At 38.4% G+C, this 23531-nt stretch overlaps 1 protein-coding gene across 3 annotated transcripts in view; it reads right to left on the reverse strand.

Moving 5' to 3' along the window:
* Positions 1-872: 872 nt before the first annotated feature.
* Positions 873-23531, reverse strand: part of APLF (aprataxin and PNKP like factor) — an 89380-nt gene continuing 66721 nt past the window's right edge. For 2 of the 3 annotated variants that reach the window (XM_007521262.3, XM_060187172.1), the window contains 2 exons: positions 6189-6235; positions 873-1354 (listed from right to left, as the gene is read on the reverse strand). In XM_007521262.3, the coding sequence (XP_007521324.2) occupies positions 1149-1354; positions 6189-6235 (253 nt within the window). In that variant the 3' untranslated portion in view covers positions 873-1148. The remainder of the gene's footprint in view (positions 1355-6188; positions 6236-23531) is intronic. The other variant, XM_060187171.1, reaches the window with a different exon arrangement.

The raw sequence follows: 23531 nt of genomic DNA on the forward strand, positions 1-23531 counted from the left end.
AGTCAGAATCTTTGTAACCAAGGTAAAAAGACCAATGTTTTTGTGTAATCCAAAGCTTTTATGTTCTATGTTTAATATTAAGGTAGTTATTCTGTTTGTCAGCAATGTTTCATTGTATTTCACCAGAATGTAAATTCTACGAAAACAGGTTTTTGTTTTTTTTTTTTGGTTTTAGGGAATCAATAACTCAATAAGTATTCTTAGGAATAAATTCATGCTTATGTTACCATCTAGGAATTTCAAAAATTCTCATCTGAGGCCCCAGTGGTCCCAGGTTTAATCCCGGTCACCAATATGTATAGAATTGAGCAATGCTCTAGTTTCTCTGTCTCTTACTATCTCATGAAAACAAATCTTTAAAAATATCAGATAGTAAGTTGCAGATATAATACACAAAAAACAAACACTTTCTTTATGGTGAATATTTCTCTTGTATATTATAGTTGGATCTATTTTAGTACTCACCCGGCATTAATTTCCCCAAAATGAAAAGTATTAGAGTAGGCAAGGAAATAGCAAAGCTCACATCTAAGATACTAGAAGAGTAGTCATTATATGGTGGCTGTCATTTTTTAAAAAGCCTAGTGCTACTTAAAGAATTACTTCAATAGCAAAGAGTCCTACTCTCCCACCTATGACGTAACCTTCCCAGTTATACTTGCAGTCTTCTATAAAGTCAGAATCTTTGTAACCAAGGTAAAAAGACCAATGTTTTTGTGTAATCCAAAGCTTTTATGTTTTATTACCCACAAAATACATGAAAAATTGTTGTTTCTCTTTAACTCTGTTCCGATTTCTAGATGCTTTAAGTGCTGTCAAAAAGGGAAAGGGGAAAAAAAGCAAAGCAGTAAAACAAATTTTATCTACTATAGTGAAGGTTGATGTTTCAATGTTTTATTTACAGTCAATAATGAAGCCATAACTATAACAAAGGGAAACCAGGGTGGGGGTAGATAGCATAATGGTTATGAAAAATATATTATCATGCCTGGTGTTCCAAAGTCCCAGGTTCAATCCTCCAAACCACCATAAGCCAAAACTGAGCAGTGCTCTGGTATATATATTAAAAAAGGAAACCAATTATCATTTAAGTACCTATGTAGTTCTTGAATTTTTCCATATAAACTATAAATTATTGTAGAGAAGTGTCACTTTTTTCTTTTCATAAATGTTTTTGCTTCTTTCATTAGCTCTTCCATATCTTCCATGTCTAGGTCTTCCTTTCCAGGTTCCCAATCAGAATCTTCATCTGTTGGCTCAAATTCTTCTTCATCATCATCCACAAAGCTGTCATTCAGGTCATACTGATTGGGTTGTCCAACATTATCACTGTCATCATCTGAAATGCTTCTCACTGAAAAACAGAAGTTTGGCACATGACACATCAACCACTACTCAATCTGAGGTTAGAGATGTCTTACTATAAAACCACTTTATCAAGAATTAATTTTATTTGCTACATAGCCAACCACTACACATTTGTACAAAGGGAAAGTTATAATTTGTTAAAATAATAATTATCTTTTAAAATCTTTTTATTTTATTTATTATTGGATAAAGGCAGAGAGAAATTGAGAGGTGAGGAAAAGGTAGATAGGGAGAGAGGCAGAAAGACACCTACAGCCCTGCTTCACCACTCTGAAGCTTTCTACCTGCAGGTGGGGACCAGGGGCTTGAACCCAGGTGACAGGGATTAAACCTGGGACCTCTGGGGCCTCAGGTGAGAATTTCTGAATTCCTAGATAGTAACATAAGCACGAATTTATCCCTGTGAATACTTACTCAGTTATTGATACTCTAAAAACAAAAATACCCGTTTTCAGGAGTTGGGCCGTAGTACAGCGGGTTAAGCGCACATGGTGCAAAGTGCAAGGGCTGGCGGAAGGATCCGGGTTCGAGCCCCGGGCTCCCCACCTGCAGGAGAGTCACTTCACAATTGGTGAAGCAGGTCTGCAGGTGTCTATCTTTCTCTACCCCTGTCTTCTCCTCCTCTCTCCATTTCTCTCTATTCTATCCAACAACAACAATAATACAACAAAAAAACAAGGGCAACAAAAGGGAATATTTTTTAAAAACTTACCAAAAATACCTGTTTTCATACAATTTACATTCTGGTTAAATATAATATTACTGGCAACACAGAACATATGAGTGTGAAAAAAAACAAAATTTCAACCAGTATTTAAGACTGAGAGAACTATGGTGGTTATCTGTGAAGGTGGGGATGGGGACACAGACATTTGATGATAGGAGCGGTGAAAAAAATAAATAAATAAAAGACTATTGGAGGCATGGCTATGCTCTCCCCAGTCAACTAGGAAAAAAAAAAAAAAGAGAATGTATTTTAGACTGGTATCTCTAAACATGAAAATTTCCTACACAAAATAAAAAACATTTAAATTTTTTTTCTTTTTTGTCATTGTGAGTATTTACTACCCTGGCCCAGCTTTTTCATATAGAAAGCTATAGACAGGGCTGGGGAGATAATATAATGGTTATATGAAAGATTTTCATGCCCAAGGCTCTGAAATCCCAATTTCAATCCCCAGTACCACCATGAGTACCACCAGAACACTGGTCAGTCTCTACCCCACCTCCTGTCACTTATTAAAAAAATAAATGGGGTCAGGCGGTGGCGCAGTAGGTTAAGCGCACACGGCGCAAAGCGCAAGGACCCACGTAAGGATCCCGGTTCCAGCCCCTGGCTCCTCACCTGCTGGGGAGTCACTTCACAGGCGGTGAAGCAGGTGTCTATCTTTCTCTCCCCCTCTCTGTCTTCCCCTCCTCTCTCCATTTCTCTCTGTCCTATCCAAGAACGAACAACATCAACAATGGTAATAATAATAACCACAACGAGGCTACAGCAACAAGGGCAACAAAAGGGGGGGGGGGAAATAGCCTCCAGGAGCGGTGGATTCATGGTGCAGGCACCGAGCCCAGCAATAACCCTGGAGGAAAAATAAATAAAAAGAAAGAGAAAAGATGGAAGGAAGGGAGTGAGGGAAGGAAGGAAGGAAGGAAGGAAGGAAGGAAGGAAGGAAGGAAGGAAGGAAGGAAACAACGAAGGGAGGGAAGAAGGAAGGGGGGAGGGGTAGAGGGAAAGAGGTAAAGAAAGAGAAATGGAGAGAGGGAAAGACACCATGACACTGAAGCTTCTCTAAAAGCAGTGGGAATGACCATGGAATGTGAGCTCAGACTGACAGGGAAGCAGTGGTTACACAGGCTCTCATGCTGATTATGGGCCCCAGATCAGATCAGTGGGGTTTACAATAATGGTACTTATATCCTTTTCCCATATTTGGGAGCTACTCTCTTCCAAGCTTTCTAGTTTTTTTTTTAATATTTATTTATTTATTCCCTTTTGCTGCCCTTTTTTTTTTTATTGTTGTAGTTATTATTGTTGTTGTTGTTGTTGGATAGGACAGAAAGAAATGGAGAGAGGAGGGGAAGACAGAGAGGGGGAGAGAAAGATAGACACCTGCAGACCTGCTTCACCGCCTGTGAAGCAACTCCCCTGCAGGTGGGGAGCCGGGGTTTGAACCGGGATCCTTATGCTGGTCCTTGTGCTTTGCGCCACCTGCGCTTAACCCGCTGCACTACAGCCCGACTCCCCCAAGCTTTCTAGTTTTATTCCCGACTCTGACACTATTTCCCCACACAATACTTTTAGACCATGGGCAAGTTAGCTGTCAAACTCAGGCAAAAACTAGTAAAGTCATGGGCCCCTTGGAATATACCTAAAATAGACCAACTAGATTCTTCCAAAACAGAGACCCCCAAATATTCATCTGCAATATTCTTGCCTTTAGGTTCAACAATTTGTTCTGCTTTATATCTTATTGCTTTTCAGCCACCAAGCTGTGGATGCTACTATTACTATGACATCATCATGACTTCCCTGGGTAGTTGACCTCAACAGAAAGTCCTGGAACCCCACCTCTCCAGACACCGACCCCACTAGGGAAAGACAGAAACAGGCTGGGAGTGTGGGTCAATCTGCCAATGCCTATGTCCAGCAGAGAAGCCAGACATTCCACCTTCTGCAGCCCATAATAACCCTGGACCCACACTCCCAGAGGGATAAAAAATAGGAAAGCTTTCAATGGATGGGGTGGATGGAGAATGCTGGTGGTGGGAATTGTGTGGAACTGTACCCCTCTTATCCAACGGACTTACCAGAAATTTTAAACTATTTCCTATTACTGCATATTGATAGTTTTAAGGAAAATGGTTTCTGTTTGTATAAAAAAATACATAGGTGTGATGGGTCCAGGAGGTGGCACATCTGGTTAAACATATACATTACAGTGTGCAAGGACCCAGGTTCAAGCCCCTGTTCCCCACCTGCAGGGGCAAAGCTTCACTAGTGCTGAATCAGTATTGCAGGTGTCTCTCTCCCTTTCTACCTCTCCCTCCCCAATCAATATCTCTGTCTCTATGCAAAAATATTTTTAAAAATATACAGATGTGTCCAATGTTCTTTCATGGCATAATTATAACCATTCTCAATAAAATAAAGCTTTTAATTAACAGAATTCTGTGGTTACTGGAAAGGAATTTAAGTTAATCATGATAACAGCTAGTCATTAGGTACAGTTTGAATAAAGAAAAGCATAACAGGTAATAAAATAAAACCTCCATACCAAATTATTTCAGAAAAAAAGAGTCTATCTGTATATGGAGTGGTTAAGAACAGAAGTATGCTTTAATCAGAAATCTCAAATGGAACTTCTTTGTGGTACAACTAATTCTTTTTATCACTTTGCTACAATTTGTTGTTAGTACAAATATAAATACAAACAACTATAGACTGGAGAGCATGCATTTTATTCTCTCACTCTATGGACAGGAATAATGGGGGAGGTAACATAATGGTTATGCAAATAGATTCGCATGCCTGAGGCTCTCAAGTTTCAAGTTCAACCCCTTGTACCACCATAAGGCAGAGCTGATCAGTGCTCTGGTTATAAAAAAAAAAAAAAAAAAGGACAGAAGTAGTTTGTATTGAGTGCCCCTGAATTAATGATACAAATAAGCTAGAAGACACTAAATGGGGGAAATATTAGCATCTGAAAGCAAGGGAATTAATAGTTGCTTCTCTGGTATCTGTCACTCCTCTTTCTCCCCCAAATATTGGTGATCCCTGTAGTTTTGAATAAGTGGCACCACTGTAGTTCTAGGAGTGATATAAACCAATCAGTGAGTATAATGGTCATTGGTTCAAGAATAAATACACAATTTAAGTCAGTTTTTTAAAGTGTATTTCATGACTTTTCCTAGGAAGAAAGAGAGCCAAAATTATTTTATCTTTTCTCTTAAATGTAAACTCAGATGCCTACATCTCAGCTGAATGCAGATGCATACTGTCTCTTGGTGGGGCAAGAAATCAAATTTTTGATGAAAATTATTTCTCTAAAGAAAGGATGGAAAGAAATGGGATTTTTGGTGACATTATTATATTTTTAATGAACCAAAGCAACAAATTTTGTTAAATACAGTCTTATTTGGCCGGGGCTGAGTGGTGGCACACCTGGTTGAGTGCACAAGTTACAATGTGCAAGGACCCGGGTTTGAGCCCCTGGTCTCCACCTGCAGGGGGAAAGCTTTGTGAGAGTCTTATTTGGGCTTTATAATTAAAGATGTTAATCAGTTTTCATTATCGGGCTATTTTGAGATTTTGTTTTCCAAGTACCTACAGACAAAAGAATCCTACTAGGTATAAGGACAAATATACATTTTGTTGAAACCTAACTGTAGATTTATACAAAAAGCTATGATTGTTTCATGTGGAAACAGAGAACAAATCTAGGTCCTCACACATGTACGGTATCACTAAGCAGCCTCCTTAGTCCAGTTTTTTACTCTATATTTTGAGATTGAGAAAGAGCAAAGTAGTAGTACATGAAGCCCAATCTGCTTTTGTTCTTGGTTTTGTCTATGCTGCTTCCATGTGGTGCCGGGATCAAACCTAGGGTCTCAGCAATGGAAGGCATGAACTCTACCTTCTGAGCTACCTCCAGGGTTCCTAGTTTTATTTTATTTTAAATATAAGAAAAATTACTAAACTCTATAATTCAACTTACTCACAGAAGTAGAAATTTAAAAATTCACAATAACTGGAAACCTTATCTAGGCTTAATAGGATAATCATTTGAAGGTTTTGAGTTTCCTGAAGAAAAATTACTTACTTGGAATTGTAACATGTCTATATTCTATCTTGTGCTGTGGATTCTTCCTAAGGAAAAAGAAATAAAAATAAGGTCTAATTTTTAATTTACTACAATCTAATAAAACAATCTGAATTAAGCATACTCAGTGACAAATAAAATTAAGTCTCAACAAGTCTTGTATAAATGAATTTTTTCTTTTCCTTTTTTTTTTTCTAATTACAATATTCATTGAGGTACAACATTCCATGATAGGAAGATTTCTAGATGCAAAGATCCAGTGGTGAACATACAGAATTCTTCCATTGTGCTTTAAACTATAAAGAAAAACAAGCTAAGACATAAATGAAATAAATCATATTTTAATGTACACTGTATTTCTAAAGTGTCAATGTCACATATCATATGTTTAATGCAAAATAATATACAATATACCTAATACATATACAGGGATACTTCCCACTTTCTGCACCTCATAATGATCCTGGGTCCATACTCCCAGAGAATAAAGAATAGGAAAGCTTCTAATGGAGGGGATGGGATATGGAACTCAGGTGGTGGGAATTATATGGAGTTGTACACCTCCTATCCTACAATCTTGTCAATCAGTATTAAATGAATAAAAAACATAAAATTTTTAAAAATTTATTTCTTTATTGGGGAATTAATGTTTTACATTTATCAGTAAATACAATAGTTTGTACATGCATAACATTCCCCAGTTTCCCATTTAACAATACAACCCCCACTAGGTCCACTGTCATCCTTCTTGGACCTGTATTCTCTGCACCCACCCACCCCAATCTTTTACTTTGGTGCAATTTTCCAATTCCAGTTCAGGTTCTACTTGTGTTTTCCCTTCTGATCTTGTTTTTCAACTTCTGCCTGAGAGTGGTGAGATCATCCCATATTCATCCTTCTGTTTCTGACTTATTTCACTCAACATGATTTTTTCAAGGTCCATCCAAGATCGGCTGAAAACGGTGAAGTCACCATTTTTTACAGCTGAGTAGTATTCCATTGTGTATATATATCACAACTAGCTCAGCCACTCATCTGTTGTTGGACACCTGGGTTGCTTCCAGGTTTTGGCTATTACAAATTGTGCTGCTAAGAACATATGTGTACACAGATCTTTTTGGATGGATGTATTGGGTTCCTTAGGATATATCCCCCCAGGAGAGGAATTGCAGGGTCATAGGGTAGGTCCATTTCTAGCCTTCTGAGAGTTCTCCAGACTGTTCTCCACAGAGGTTGGGCCAATTGACATTCCCACCAGCAGTGCAGGAGGGTTCCTTTGACCCCACACCCTCTCCAGCATTTGCTGCTGTTACCTTTTCTCATGTATGACATTCTCACAGGAGTAAAGTGATATCTCATTGTTGTCTTTATTTGCATTTCTCTGACAATCAGAGACCTGGAGCATTTTTTCATGTGTTTCTCGGTCTTTTGGATCTCTTCTGTGGTGAATATTCTGTCCATGTCCTCCCTCCATTTTTGGATGGGGTTATTTGTTGTCTTGTTGTTGAGTCTGGCAAGCTCTTTATATATGTTGCTTATTAAACTCTTATCTGATGTATGGCATGTAAAGATATTCTCCCATTCTGTGAGGGATCTCTTGGTATGGGTAGTGGTTTCTTTTGCTGTGAAGAAGCTTTTTAATTTGATGTAGTCACATAGGTTTATACTTGCCTTAGTCTTTTTTGTAATTGGATTCGTTTCATTGAAAATGTCTTTAAAATTTATGCGGAAAAGAGTTCTGCCAATATTTTCCTCTAAGTATTTGATAGTTTGACCACAAACTATCATAAAAGAAATAAAAAGCTCATTTTAGGTGGCCCAGGAGGTGGCACAGTGGATAAAGCATTGTACTCTCAAGCATGAGGTCCTGAGTTCAATCCCTGGCAGCACATGTACTAGAGTGATGTCTAGTTCTTTTTTTCTCTCCTCTTATCTTTCTCATTAATAAATAAATAAAATCTTTTTTTTAAAAAAAAAAGAAGCTCATTTCAGTTTATTTTTAGTCCAAAATTAAAAGCACATAAGTCACATCTTTACAAAGATTAGCAATCAATATAAGAAAATAGGTAAGAGTATCTGTGTGCTGAAATTCACATAATGTATTGCAAAGTAAAACAGGAACCAATGTTTAAATATCTGTTGGGTTGTAGGCAGTCATGATGTACTTTTCAATATTTTTCTTTTTTTTTTCTCTATTTTCTTTTAATTTTTTTTATTTATAAAAAGGAAACATTGACAAAACCATAGGATAAGAGGGGTACAACTTTGCACAATTCTCACCACCAGACCTCCGTATCCCATCCCCTCACCTGACAACTTTTCTATTCTTTACCCCTCTGGGAGTATGGACCCAAGGTCATTGTGGGATGCAGAAGGTGGAAGGTCTGGCTTCTGTAATTGCTTCCCCGCTGAACATGGGCATTGACAGGTCAATCCATACTCCCAACCTGTCTCTATCTTTCCCTAGTGGGGAAGGGCTCTGGGGAAACAGCTCCAAGGCACATTGGTGGGGTTGTATTTTTCTATGAAAAAATGCATCATGACTTTTCTTGCAACCCAAGACTTTTGGACCAGAGAGATAATTCACTTGGATGGGTGCTTGTTTTGCTATGCAAGTGGCCTAGGTTCATGCTCAGGCCCTATCACAATGGAGTAAGCTTAGGTGTTATAGTGTCTTTCCTTCTGTGTCTTTCTTTACCTAAAAAATTGGCCAAAATAGTGAAGCAGTGGCAATAACAAAAAGCAAGAACAACAACAAAACCTTTTTGGATTATATTCACTTATTAATCCTTCTATTATTTGATTTTACTTTTTATAAAGATTCATTTTTATGCGTATAATATTTTACATAATAGTTAAGCAAAAAGACTTTCATGTAGAGGCACCAGAGGTTACAGGTTCAATCCCCAGCCAGAGCTGAGCAATGATCTGATTTTTTTTTTATAAAATGTTTTTATAAGAGATAGAAAATGGAAGCAGAGAGACAGAGACAGACTGAGAGAAGAAGATGTCATGAAGGGAAGAACAGAAGAAATAATCTATTTGGTCATTTGAGATGATTTGCTATTTAAAAAATTGTGTGTGCTAAATTATACTGTTAACTTTTTCATTTTCATCAAAGGGTTAAGTGTTGGGGCCACTGACAATAGATTTGTGCAAGGCGTTCAGTTATCATGAAGCTGTTGTGATTGTTCTTGAAAAATACACAGTATGTACTTAGTCTAAAGACTTGGTAGCTAGTAAATAATTAATGTTACCCATTGATTCACTCATCAATGGTTCAAGAAATTGCCAGAGGCATGATTTACATGCTGGACTCTGTAAAAAGCATCAGTGTCATTTCTTAGTGATACCATCTCTTCTTTGAGATACTTTTTCCTACCATCTAAGCATTTAAACAGAGCACAAGAGAACAACTACACCATTAATTAGGATCATAACTCAACAGTTTTAGAAGTTTTGAAAAGTATAAAAAGGCTTCTATAAGAATATGTGTTTGATGTAATTAACCTAAACTTGACCTTCTGATGAAAATCAAACTTCATAGTTGAAAGAAATGAACTGGACAACTTAAATGTGATGATGTCAGTTGCAAATGAAAAAAAAAATTGCAACGGTTATTTGTGGGAAGATCCTTCTCTACTGAACACAAGGGCACATGTCACTAAAAAAGTGAATGTTTCTAATACCATGATTATTTTTTTAACAATAAACTACTTGGTCATTTGAGATATCTGGTAACTTAAAAATTATTTATTATGGTAAATTATACTGGTCACTTTTTATTTTACAAGATTTCGGGGGCTGGGCAGTGACAGACCTGTTTAAGCATCCCCATCTACAGAAAAGAAGCTTCACAAGTGCTAGAGCAGGTCTGCTGCAGGTTGTTTCTCTTTATCACTATCTCCCCCTTTCCTTTCAATTTCTCTCTGTCCTATCAAACAAATAATTTTTTAAAAAGTAAATAAATTTTAAAAAACATTTTGGTTCAAACCCCCGGTTCTCCACCTGCAAGGGGGTCACTTCACAAGCTATCGAAGCAGGTCTACAGGTCTTCCCCTCCCCTCTGAATTTCTCTTTGTCTTATCCAATAAAAATGGAGTGGGGGGGGATGGCCACCAGGAGCAGTACATTCCTAGTGCCTGCACTGAGCCCCAGGAATAACCCTGAAGGCAAAAAAAAAGGAACTTTTTTTTAAAAAGTTTTTAAAAGCTCTGGGGCTGAGTACCTGTGCCTGTTGCTGGTATTGTTATTGTTGTTGCTGCTGTTGTTGTATAGGTCAGAGGGAAATTGAGAGAGGAAGGGAAAACAGAAAAGGGGAGAGAAAGACACTTGCAGAACTTCTTCACCTTTTGCTAAGAGACCACCTGCAGGTGGGGAGCCAGGGGTTCCTTACATGGTTCCTTGACTTTGTACTATGGTTCCTTGACTTTGTACTATGTGCGTTTAACCCGGTGCACTACCTTCCAGCCACCCCCACAAAAAAAAAATTCAAATTGAATGATAAATGGCAAGAAAACCAGTAAACAGATATTCCATATACTTTCCTCATGATTTTTCAAGTTTTAACAACCTACATATATGTCTCAATAATAAGTGCCTATCTACAGTTACCAGAAATTTAAAGGTTTTTTCCTCTATTCTTTAAGTGCATGTTTACTTTAGGTATCAAACAGACCTATATTATTCTGCTTTATCTTTAACTTACTAGGACCACTGGAAAGTTAAATATGACTTAAGTTTGTCATTCAAGCCTTCAAAAGCTGCTTTGGAAACTTTCGAATGAATAAAAACAGGTTTTAAAAACAAGCAAAGACAGACATGGCATCACAGGAGTGAATAGAAACTCAAGAAAAATTCTTAACACCAAATATCACTTGAAGGATTATTAACATCCATTTTCAGGCGAGAATGACTAGAAAGTAGTTTTTACGAAGGAAGAATGAGAACCCAGGAGCTATCTCAGCATTGGAGCTCAGAACTTGCATGCCTGAGGTTCCGGAAGCCTAGGTTTAATCCCTGGCAAGACCACATGCCAGAGCTGAGCAGTGCTCTTCTCTCTGATCTCTCCTATAAAAATGAATAAAGTTCCATGTTCATGGGCTGGAAGAATTAACATCATCAAAATGAATATACTACCCAGAGCCATATACAAATTTAATGTTGTCCCCATCAAGATCCCAAACACATTTTTTAGGAGAACAGAACAAATGCTACAAATGTTTATCTGGAACCAGAAAAGACCTAGAATTGCCAAAACAATCTTGAGAAGAAAGAACACAACTGGAGGCATCACACTCCCAGATCTCAAATTGTATTATAGGGCCATTGGCATCAAAACTGCTTGGTACTGGAACATCAATAGACACACTGACCAGTGGAATAGAATTGAGAGCCCAGAAGTAAGCCCCTACACCTATGGACATCTAATCTTTGACAAAGGTGCCCCAAACTATTAAATGGGGAAAGTAGAGTCTCTTCAACAAATGGTATTGGAAAAAATGGGTTGAAACATGCCAGAAGAATGACACTGAACCACTATATTTCACCAAACACAAATGTAAATTCCAAGTGGATCAAGGACTTGGATGTTAGACCACAAACTATCAGCTACTTAGAGGAAAATATTGGCAGAACTCTTTTCTGCATCATTTTTTAAAGACATCTTCAATGAAACAAATCCAATTACAAAGAAGACTAAGGCAAGTATAAACCTATGGGACTACATCAAATTAAAAAGCTTCTGCACAGCTAAAGAAACCACTACCCAAACAAAGAAATCCCTCACAGAATGGGAGAAATCTTTACATGCCATACATCAGACAAGAGTTTAATAGCCAAAATATATAAAGAGCTTGCCAAACTCAACCACAAGAAAACAAATAAACTCCATCCAAAAATGGGGGGAGGACATGGACAGAATATTCACCACAGAAGAGATCCAAAAGGCTGAGAAACACATGAAAAGATGCTCCAAGCCTTTGATTGTCAGAGAAATGCAAATAAAGACAACAATGAGATACCACTTCACTCCTGTGAAGTCATACACCAGAAAAAGTAACAGCAGCAAATGCTGGAGAGGGTGTGGGGTCAAAGGAACCCTCCTGCACTGCTGGTGGGAATGTAAATTGGTCCAACCTCTGTGGAGAACAACCTGGATGGAGAACTCTCAGAAGGCTAGAAATGGACCTACCCTATGACCCTGCAATTCCTCTCCTGGGGGGATATATCCTAAGGAACCCAACACATCCATAAAAAATATCTGTGTACACATATGTTCTTAGCAGCACAATTTGTAATAGCCAAAACCTGGAAGCAACCCAGGTGTCCAACAACAGATGAGTGGCTGAGCAAGTTGTGGTATATATACACAATGGAATACTACTCAGCTATTAAAAAAACATGACTTCACGATTTTCAGCCGATCTTGAATGGACCTAGAAAAAATCACGTTAAGTGAACTAAGTCAGAAACAGAAGGATGAATATGGGATGATCTCACTCTCAGGCAGAAGTTGAAAAACAAGATCAGAAGAGAAGACACAAGCAGAACCTGAATTGGAATTGGCGTATTGCACCAAAATAAAAGACTCTGGGGTAGGTCGGGGGGGAGAATACAGGTCCAAAAAGTATGACCTAGTGGAAGTTGTATTGTTATATGGAAAACTAGGAAATATTATGCATGCACAAACTATTGTATTACTGTCAAATGTAAAACATTAATTCCCCAATAAAGAAATTTTTAAAAACCCAGCAACAGTGTTGGTGGCAATAAAAAAAAATAAAATGAATGAATAAAAAAGAGTAAAAAAAAAAAACGAATAAAACTTTTTTTTGCCTCCAGAGTTATCGCTGGGGCTAGGTGCGGGCACCGTGAATCCACTGCTCCTGGAGGCCATTTTTCCCATTTTTGTTGCCCTTGTTGTTGCTGTTATTGGATAGAATGGAGAAAAATGGAGAGGGCAGGGGAAACACAGAGGGGGAAAGGAAGGTAGACCCGTTGCGCTACCAACCAACTCCCACGAATAAAGCTTTTAAAAAAGGTAAGGTGAAGACAGAATCTAATAAAACAGGAGGTACAGCAGGAATACTGGCTCAGTCTTAAATTGCAGAGAATGGTGCTCACTTAGTTGTCTTGAAGCATATGCGCAGTTGCACTTATAAACCCATCAACACAAACTAATCCCACAAGCTGCCCAGAAAAAGGCAAACCAAATAAAAAAAAAAAAAAGCTTTACTACACTGCCAGAAAGATCATGTGTTTTTCTGTTTTTTCTATGCAAAAAAGTCATCATGATTTTTCTGATAGCCCAATAAAGTTGTATATTCCAAAAGTGAAGTGTAGAAAAACGTGTTGGAGAATTTTGTACTTAGTTTTACTTCCATGTACAATCAACAATTAAAAAGTACTTAGTAATCACTAAAAACTAGATAGAACTTAACTTTCAGTTCCACATACGGTTTTCATCAACTTTACAGAGAGAAAAGTAGTTTTATTTTAGATTCTGCTAGTAGGGTCAGTACTTTTCCTAGGAGAACTTACTATTTTTAATTTAAAAACAGGTTAATGCTGCAATATGGATCAGAGAAACTAGTTAAGCTGGTGACTTTCTACAACTAGAGAATAATATTCCAATTTAAAACAAAGTAATAATTCATAGTTTCTTCTTAGTTATTTCTTTGCAAATGAAAGGGGAAAGATCCTCTGCATCAATTTTAAAATTTTCTTTTTGGGTATTTAAAATATGTTTTATTATTTATTTGATAAATATAACTCACAGAGCAGATAAATTTCAACAATAGCGGAAACATACAACACGTATCAAAAACAAATCTTAGACATACTCTGTTTACACAGCACCATAAACTTTTAAAATTATGTATTGTAAATGTTAAAAATCTTAATTTATCCTCTTTCAACATTTCTATTAACCTCAATGCATTTTATAATTTGTTGCTCAGTGTGTCACTTCTACTCTGTAGTTTTTCATTCCTCCCCATTGATAGGTTGTTAGACTTCTAGTCAATAATAGTTTTCCAACTCTACACAGCCTAAGTAGAAATTATATCTCCTACAAGTCTAGTAATTACTAGGAAATAGCTCAAGAATGTCTTGCTTAACCTACCATTTGGCACTGGCCATACAGCTCCCTAAACAATCTAAATTTCAACACAAGAAGGACTATAAAAAAGGGGGGACATATATACATATAGATAGTCATAGAAATAGTAGTTATCCTACATATGTGACCTTGGGAGAACTACTGTAGTTTCATTTACTTATTAAGGGGTGGACAGAGATACATTGAGAGGGTAGGGGAAGTAGGGAGGGGAAGAGACCACTTGTGAAGCTTCTCCTTGCAGGTGGGGATCAGGGACATGAACCTGGGTCCTTGTACACTGTAATGTGTGCACTTAACCAGGTGTGACACCACCTGGCCCCTAGAACTACTGCAGTTTCCAATAAAGGGAGCACAGAACTCTGGTGGTGGGAACAATATGGAATTATACCCCTGTTATACCATAATTTCATAAAACAATGTTAAATCACTAAAAACATAAAAAGGCATGTGTTATCTCTATCATCTGTTAGATGAGTGGCTTTGGGTCATGAGCTTTTTCTGACACTTTTCTTTTTTTTCCCTCACCAGAATTTCACTACTCAGAGCTGAGTTTTTTAGTGAAAAAGACAGATAAACAGAGAGGGGGAGAGGGCAAGAAGGAAAGACACCAAAGCACCAAAGTTTTTTCCAGTGTGGTGGGGGTTGGACTCATGAGATTTTTTTTCTTCTTCTTTTTCCTTTTCTTTTATTAGATGGAACAGAGAAAAACTGAGAGGGGGCTAGGAGATAGAAAAGCTAGTGGAAAGAAACCTGAATTACTTCTTCAATGATTGTGAAGGTGGAGAGGATGGTCTTGTGCCCAGATCCTTCCACATGGTGCAATCAGGTGTGCTGCCTCCTCAACTCATCCATTTGACACTTTTTTGTGACTTTCTTTTTTCAGTTGGTTTTTATTTATTTATTTTTTTAGATGGTGTAATGTTTTTTTTAATATTTTATTTTATTTATTCCCTTTTGTTGCCCTTGTTGTTTTATTGTTGTAGTTATTATTGTTGTTGTCGTCGTTGTTGGATAGGACAGAGAGAAATGGAGAGAGGAGTGGAAGACAGAGAGGGGGAGAGAAAGATAGACACCTGCAGACCTGCTTCACCGCCTGTGAAGCGACTCCCCTGCAGGTGAGGAGCCGGGTTCGAACCAGGATCCTTATGCCGGTCCTTGTGCTTTGCTTAACCACCTGCTTACCCACCTGCGCTTAACCCGCTGCGCTACAGCCCGACTCCCGGTTTTTATTTTATTTTAATGAGAGATAGAGAAAAAGCCACAGAGAAAAAAAATCAGAGCACAACTAGGCTCTGGCCTAGGATCTTGGAGCCTCAGGCATGAAAAGTCTTTTGCATAGTCTTTATGTTATCTCCTCAGCCCTTTAATAACTTTCACAGTACCTATGGTTCTCATAAATTAACAGAACTACTACAAAGTATAGTAGTTTGTTTTTCCCTCTCAAAAGGCTTTTTAAATTGTTTTACATATGATTTCCAAATGATGAAATGGTTTATATTATTTCTATTTAGGAAAAGATGTTTGTTTTACTCTATTATTGTTTTATTAGAGAATAATGACTTACAGGAAAGATATCATGTGAGTATAATCTCTCATATTTCCATGATAGGAATCTGTGTCCTGACCTCCAAACCAATTAGGTTCTTATACACTATTGTACACTGGATCCCCGGTCCCATTCAACCCTCCCCCCCAGGGCCCCATATCCTTGGCTTTGTTCAACAGGCTACGTGTGGTCCAACTTTCACTTGGTGTTTTGCCTTTCCCTCTTTGTTTCTTAAATTCCACCTGTAGGTGAGATCATTTGGTATTCATCTTTCTGCTTTTGACTGATCTCATTTAACACAATTCCTTCAAGTTCCATCCAAGAGGAGGCAGAGGAGATGATTTTATCATTTTTTAAACAAATTATTTGCAGGAATTTTTATGGCCTATTGAAAAAACATGAGCACAATTCAAGACACAGCAAGACATTCTGAGTCCTCAAAATAATTGATCTGCAAGAAGGCAAACATCCATTTAATCACCATCCTAAAGTTGAATTAAGGGAGCAGCCAATTGGCATCTGAGTTCTACTTTCTCACTCTTACTTTGTTTTTCAGATATTTGAGAAGGTGATGAATCAAACTCTGAAGAAAGGTCAGCAAGATGGTCGAGTATTACCTGACAGTATAATCTGTCTCCCAGCTTCAATACTATTTAAGATAGTGATGACTAAAATGACGTATCAATTAAACCAACTCTATCCAAATGGGGACAAATATAAAGAAAGTTAATTTGCGAAATGACGATTTTCAGTGTAATTATAAAGAAAAGATGTCTAACCAGAGATTAATGTACAAGTCAAACTGTCTAGTACATTTCATAATGATTGGATAAAGTCTGGGGTTATAATTGCTTGGAATTATAATTGTGATGCATGTGTCTGGGCACCTCTCAAATGATCACATACTATATTTGGGACACAGGAAAAGTTACTTTAGATGAGATCAGTATACATCCAGGTGTTTCTCAATCCTAATAAAGCCTCAGAATCTAGATATAGACCAGGACCCATGAGATAGGGCACGTGTGCTCATGTATCCATAAGTTAGGGGAAAGTACATATCTTAAAGCAAAAGTACACAACAGTTTGCAGTCAGTCAATAAATGAAGCAAGCAAGTAGAAAGATCTAAAAAAATAAATAAATAAAGTACCTAATCAAATAGTTTCTACTTAGACCTAGCTACTCTCCTCCCCTACTTCCTATTTACTTCCCTCAGTCACTCCAAGGCTAACCTTGTCAGAAAAAGTAAGGACTACAAAAGCTGGGTAAGGGCAAGAGACCAGCAAACTTTAATGATGGCTCTTTTGGTTACTACACCCCATCACCCAAGGCCCTAGTAAGGGAATCCTAGGATTCCCACATAGACAGGATGGGCCTAAAACTCCAAAAGATTCCTGTCTCCACTGTCACAGGTTATCTCCATCAAGAACAACACAGTGTACTCCTTTGCAGGCCCCTATAGGACCTTGTCCCCTATGAGGATCAACAATGGTAGGGACAGCCTCATTCTCTGAAGGTAGGTTGGGTCAATATACTCTGTACCACTTGAGGAAGATGGGTCCTGAAATTAGTGCAGTCTAGAATGTTCCTAGGCATGACCACAGAATAAGAGCTCAGAGCTACAAAGATGCAGAGGTTACACAGGCTCCTGAGATGAATATGGATCCCAGATCAAATCAACGGGGGTTACATTTAATGATATTTATATACTTTCCTCATATTTAGGTGCTACTCTCTTCCCTGATGCAGCTTTCTAGTCCTTTTTCCAACTATGACACCATCTCCCCAGACAGTACCTTGGGTCCACCTGCATGTTAATTATGGGGCTCAGGAAAAATTAGTAGTCATGAGCCCCTTGTAATATACCTAAAATAGACCTACTAGCTGTTTCCAAAACAGAGACCTCAAATCTTCATCTGCAATATTCTTGCCTTCAGGTTCATAATTGATCAACAAGTTGTTCTGCTTTATATGTTAACTCTTTTTCAGCCACCAGTTTCCAGATGCTACCATGATGCCAACCTGATTTCCCTGGACAGATGACCTCACCAATGTGTCCTCTCCAGAACCCCACCTCTCCAGAGCCCTGCCCCACTAGGGAAAGAAAGAGACAGGCTGGGAGTATGGATCGACCTGCCAATGCCCATGTTCAGCGGAGAAGCAATTACAGAAGCCAGACCTTCCACCTTCTGCACCCCACAATGGCCCTGGGTCCATACTCCCAGAGGGATAAAGAATAGAAAAGCTTTCAAGGGAGGAGATGCAATATGGAACTCTGGTGGTGGGAACTGTGTGGATTTGTACCCCTCTTATCCTATGGTCTTTTCAATATTTCCATTTTATAAATAAATTAAAAAACTAAAAATTTCAAAGAAGATTTTATCATTTTGGTTATTAGCCCTTTGTCTGATATATGGCATATAAGGATCTCCCATTCAGTAGGTTGTCTATTTTGATGATGATTCCTTTCATTGAGCAGAAACCTTTCAATTTATCATCCCATTGGTTTATTTTTCTTGATTATTATTTTTAAGTATTTATTTATTCCCTTTTATTGCCTTGTTGTTTTTATTATTGTAGTTATTGTTGTTGTTGTTATTAATGTTGTTGTTGGACAGGATAGAGAGAAATGGAGAGAGGGGGAGACAGACAGAGGGAGAGAAAGACAGACACCTGTAGACCTGCTTCAGTACTTGTGAAGCAACTCCCCTGCAGGTGGGGAGCCAGGGGCTTGAACTGCGATTCTTACACCAGTCTTTGCACCACCTGCACTATAGTTTGTTTTTGTTTTTTCCTTGCTATTGGACTTGATTTTTCAAAGACATTTCCAAAGCAGACAGTGGAGTGTTCTGCCAATGTTGCTTTCTATATAATTCATAGTTTCAGCTCTAATGTCTAAGTCCTTGACCCATTTAGAGTTGACTCTTGTGTATGGTAATATGCGGTGATATGCAATCCTATTTCATCACCCAATTTTTCAAGTACCAATTGATGAAGAGATTCTCTCTACTTAATGGCCTTTGCCCTCTTGTAAAAAAATTAATTGCCTGTAGGAGGGGAACTTATTTCTGGGTTTTCAATTAACTTACACTGGTCTGTGCATCTATTTTGGTTCTAGTACCAGTCAGTTTTGATTATAACAGTCCTGGGGTGAATAATGGTTATGCATAGCATAATGGTTATGCAAAGAGTCTCTGAAGTCCCAGGTTCAATTCCCTACACCACCATAAGAGCTTATCTGGTTTAAAAAAAAAAAGATTCTAACAGCCCTATAGAATAATTTGAAGTCAAGAAGCATGATACTTCCATTCTTTTTTTTCCCCTTGGGATAATCAATTCTGGGTATTTTTCAGTTTCCTCTTGATGAAATTTTATAAAACCTTGATAAGGATTACATTAAACTTGTATATAGGTACAGCAGTCATTTTAACTATATTAATTCTCCCAACGCATCATCAGGGGACATCTTTCTGTTTCTTTATGTATTTTTCTATTTCCTTTAGTGGTGACTCATAATTTTCAGTTTTGCTGCTATTGTAAAAGGAACTGATTTCTGTACTCCTTATGCTATTGATTTGCTATTTGCATATGATACTATACACAGGAAATCTGAAAGAATCCAGCAGAAAACTTCTGGAAATTGTTAGGCAATAACCTCATCACCTGGGGTACTACTCAGGGAATCCTTGGATTCCCACAAATATATTATGGACCTAAACCTCTAGTGGATTCCTCTTTTTAGCATAACTAGTTGCCCCATCAGGAATGTTCTCATAAGCCCTTTTGTGGACCTCTTCTGGACCTTACCCTCACTACAAACTAGCAACGGTAAAGACTGCCCCACTCTCCAAAGGAAGGCTGGGTTATCCTAGTATACTACTCAAGGAAAACGTCCTGCAATGTGTGCAGCCTAAAATGAGACTGACAGGGACCCGGAGATCATACAGGCCCCAGTGCTAAATATGATTATACTTTGGGTAGATTGATGTGGTAAGTAGTTCATAGCTATCTTTTCAAGTTTGAAAGCCATTCTCTGCCTTAACCTGGCTTTCAAGTTCTGCCCTGCACTCTGACACCATCTTCCCAAACAATATTTCTAGCCCATCTTCATGTTAGCTATCAAGCTCAAGCAAACTTTATTAACATTCCAGGTACCTAGGAACATACCCAAAATAGATATTCTAGTCTCTTTCCACCCTAGGGTCCTTACTCTCATAGGCTTTATTCACACTCCTTGGTCCTTGTTTATTAAACGTTTTGTTCTGCTTTATATCTTACTGCCTTTCAGCCACTGAATTCCAGATGCTACTATAATTCCATCCTGACCTCCCCAAGCAGATGATCTCATCAAAGCATCCCAGAACCACACCTCTCAAGAGCCATACACTACTAAGGAAATGTAACAGGCTAGGGGTGTGGATCAACCTGTCAATATCCATGTCACCAGAGATACAATTACAGAAGCCAGAACTAACTTCCATCTGCACCCCAAAAAGAAGCTTGGTCCATAGTCCCAGAGGGGGGAAATGTGAAAAGAAAATGATCACAGGGCTCTGTACCCCAGTTCTACTGGGACCCACTCTTACAACAAGGAACCTTTCTTTTTACACCATTACTAAGAGGCAAGAGAATCTACAGAACACCTGAAAAAGTCAGGAACTGTTTCTCTTATCTAAAAGGGAAGAGGAAAAAGGAAGAACTGTTATGGAATAATTCTATTCATAAGTGGAATACAGATAACTGAAACACATGAATTTGCAAAGAGTATATATAAAATATATGGTCAGCCATAATTATGATCTTGAGAAAACTATGGTGGTTACTGTTGGGAGTGAGGGTAGGGAAACAGAACTTGGGTGATGGGAATGGTGTGGAATTATACCCTTATTATCTTATAAACCTGTAATCACTACTAAGTCACTAACTATATATATATATACATATATATATGTATGTATATATATATATAGTTAGGAAATATAGCAAAGTGACAGACTACAAAAATCATGTCATTTCTATTTCCTAAGAAAGTGATTAGCTTGGGCCTGCAAGGCAGCTCATCTAGTATCCCTCTTTGTCATGTGTAGGACTCAGGCTGAAGCCTAGCCTTCACCACACTGGGAAAAGTGTCACTGTTATTTTTCCCTGTCTCCCTCTGTCTCTGCTTCTGTCTTTCTACCTGACAAAAATCATGTTACAGAGATGAAGTCCCAGTGATGATAAAAAAAAAAGGGGGGGGGAGTTTATTGCAAGGAACTTGTAAGAGCATTTCTGATACAAACAAAAGTTTACCAAAGCCAATTCAGGGAAAAAGTACTCTTCCTGTCAGCAATAGTACAGAAAGTACTTATTCTCATTGGATTGAAAAGACTGTCAGTGTATCAACAATGTTTCTACAGACACACTTTCAATATCAATAATCAAAGATTCACTAAATTTTTTACACCAATGATTAGAAATGCTAGAATTTCCTCTCACTAGCAAGTCATACGATTTCCTCAGGAAATAACAAATACCTGACAGTCAGATTAAGCAGATTCCACTGCAGTTTGACTCCTGAGATACTGGCAGTTCTGCATTAAGAGACACTTAGCTCTAGTCTATCAATCACTCAGAGTAGCAAAGAACACAGAGTCCCTCACAAATGCTTAAGATAAAAATGCCACTGTGTCTTGAACCTTTTCTCATCTGACTTGTTATAACTTAGATCACCAGGAAGGGTTCAGGTCTGGGGATCAAAGAGTCAAGTCTAAATTCATACTGCACAGCTCACTGGCTATGAGATTCAGGGCAAGCTTTATGAATCAAGTCTCTTAACTCCTCATCTATATAGAAAGCAGAGAGATATACTTCTACCCAGAAAGTTCTCAGTGGGTAAAGTGCCCTGCTTGCATGCATGAGCCCCCAGGATCGATCCATAGCATCACATATATCAAAGTTATACTCTGGTTCTCTTCCTTTCAATCTCTCTAATTACTAAATAAATTTGAAAAGAAATTACCATCACAGATAGGGTAGTCCCAATGGCTAAACATGGAAATGTGAATAAACATTTCAGTCTACTAAACATTTTAAAGGTGCCAGATATTTTTATAGATATAGAAATCTATTTTACTTTAAGAGTCAACAAATCTGTGCTACTGTAAAGTAAAGGTGATATTGTAAGTAAGGTGATATTGTAAGTAAAGAGTTGGACTCTCAAACATGAGGCCCTAGGTTTGATCCTTAGCATTGCATGAACTAGAATGATGCTCTGGTTCTCTCTCTCATAAATAAATAAATCTTTTTTTTTAAGGAAGTCTAGAATATTGCTTATTGTACCAAAGTAAATGACTCTGGGGCAGGGGGAAGTGTTCAGGTCCTGGAACATGATGGTGGAGGAGGACCTAGGTGAGAAGTTAGAGTGTTATTCGGAAAAGTGAGAAATGTTACACATGCACCAACTACTATATTTTACTGTTGACTGTAATCCATTAATCCCTCCAATAAAGAAAAAAAAAGTCTGTTGTTAAAGTTCGGAGCTCCAGCAGGCCGGGCTTGATGATGTTGAGGAATTATTCAGATGCAGTCTACGCCCCCAGGTTTTTTAAAATTTTTTTTTATATTTATTTTATTTATTTATTCCTTTTTGTTGCCCTTGTTTTATTGTTGTAGTTATTATTGTTGTTGTTGTTGTTGGATAGGAAAGAGAGAAATGGAGAGAGGGAGGGGAAGACAGAGAGGAGGAGAGAAAGATAGACACCTGCAGACCTGCTTCACCGCCTGTGAAGTGACTCCCCTGCAGGTGGGGAGCCGGGGTTCGAACCGGGATCCTTATGGCGGTCTTTGTGCTTTGCACCACCTGCGCTTAGCCCGCTGCACTACAGACCGACTCCCTACACCCCCAGGTTTTACCACTCCCTGTGAAATCCTAGCAGCGCCCTTTTCAAATTTTATTGAGTGGGTCTTTCCATTTGACCTTAATAGCTGGGAGGGTAGATGGTGTTTGCCAGTGAAGAATAATAGGAGGTAGGTCTGAATTATTGTAAATATTAAAGAGATTTAATGTAGTTAAGGCTTTTGCTAGCTGGATATTGGGGGGTATGTAAAAGAAAAGGGGGAATTGTTGCTATGCTTCACATTAGTTTGGCCTCACCCCCCCCTCCCCCCCGCCTCTGGGAGGTGGTGGTTTAGCCCCTGCTAGTTTCACGTGCCCCTTCTCCCCGCCCCCAAAAACCCTACGGACAGCGCTGGGGGGAGAAAGATGGAGAAGCACATGGTGTGGTGATTTGCCCGCTTGTGAATAAAGATTAAACTGTGTTCTCTGCCCAGCCATGTGTCACCGAGTCTCTGTCTACCACCGCGAAGCTAGCCTGGCCTGCTAGAGCCCCAAACTTTAATGACAAAAATCAACGAATCTGAAAACTATGTCAGAAAAAGTAATTACCAATTAAAACTAAACTGTATTCAGGTAATAGGTGATGTATAGCTATGATTAAGATGGTAAAGGCAGGAGACCACCTGGGACTGCAACAAGACAGGACTAGAACGACTTCAGGAACCCACCAAATCACTGGTGAGTGCACACACATATGGCTCATGGACAGAGAAGAGCCTAGGGAGAGATTAAGTGGCTGGTAACAGTCCAGCAGTTTACCAGTTGAGGCACCACCTCCAGTCTGTTTTACCAACAAA

This window comes from Erinaceus europaeus, chromosome 3 (genome assembly GCF_950295315.1).
Source record: "Erinaceus europaeus chromosome 3, mEriEur2.1, whole genome shotgun sequence".
Lineage (NCBI taxonomy): Eukaryota > Metazoa > Chordata > Mammalia > Eulipotyphla > Erinaceidae > Erinaceus > Erinaceus europaeus.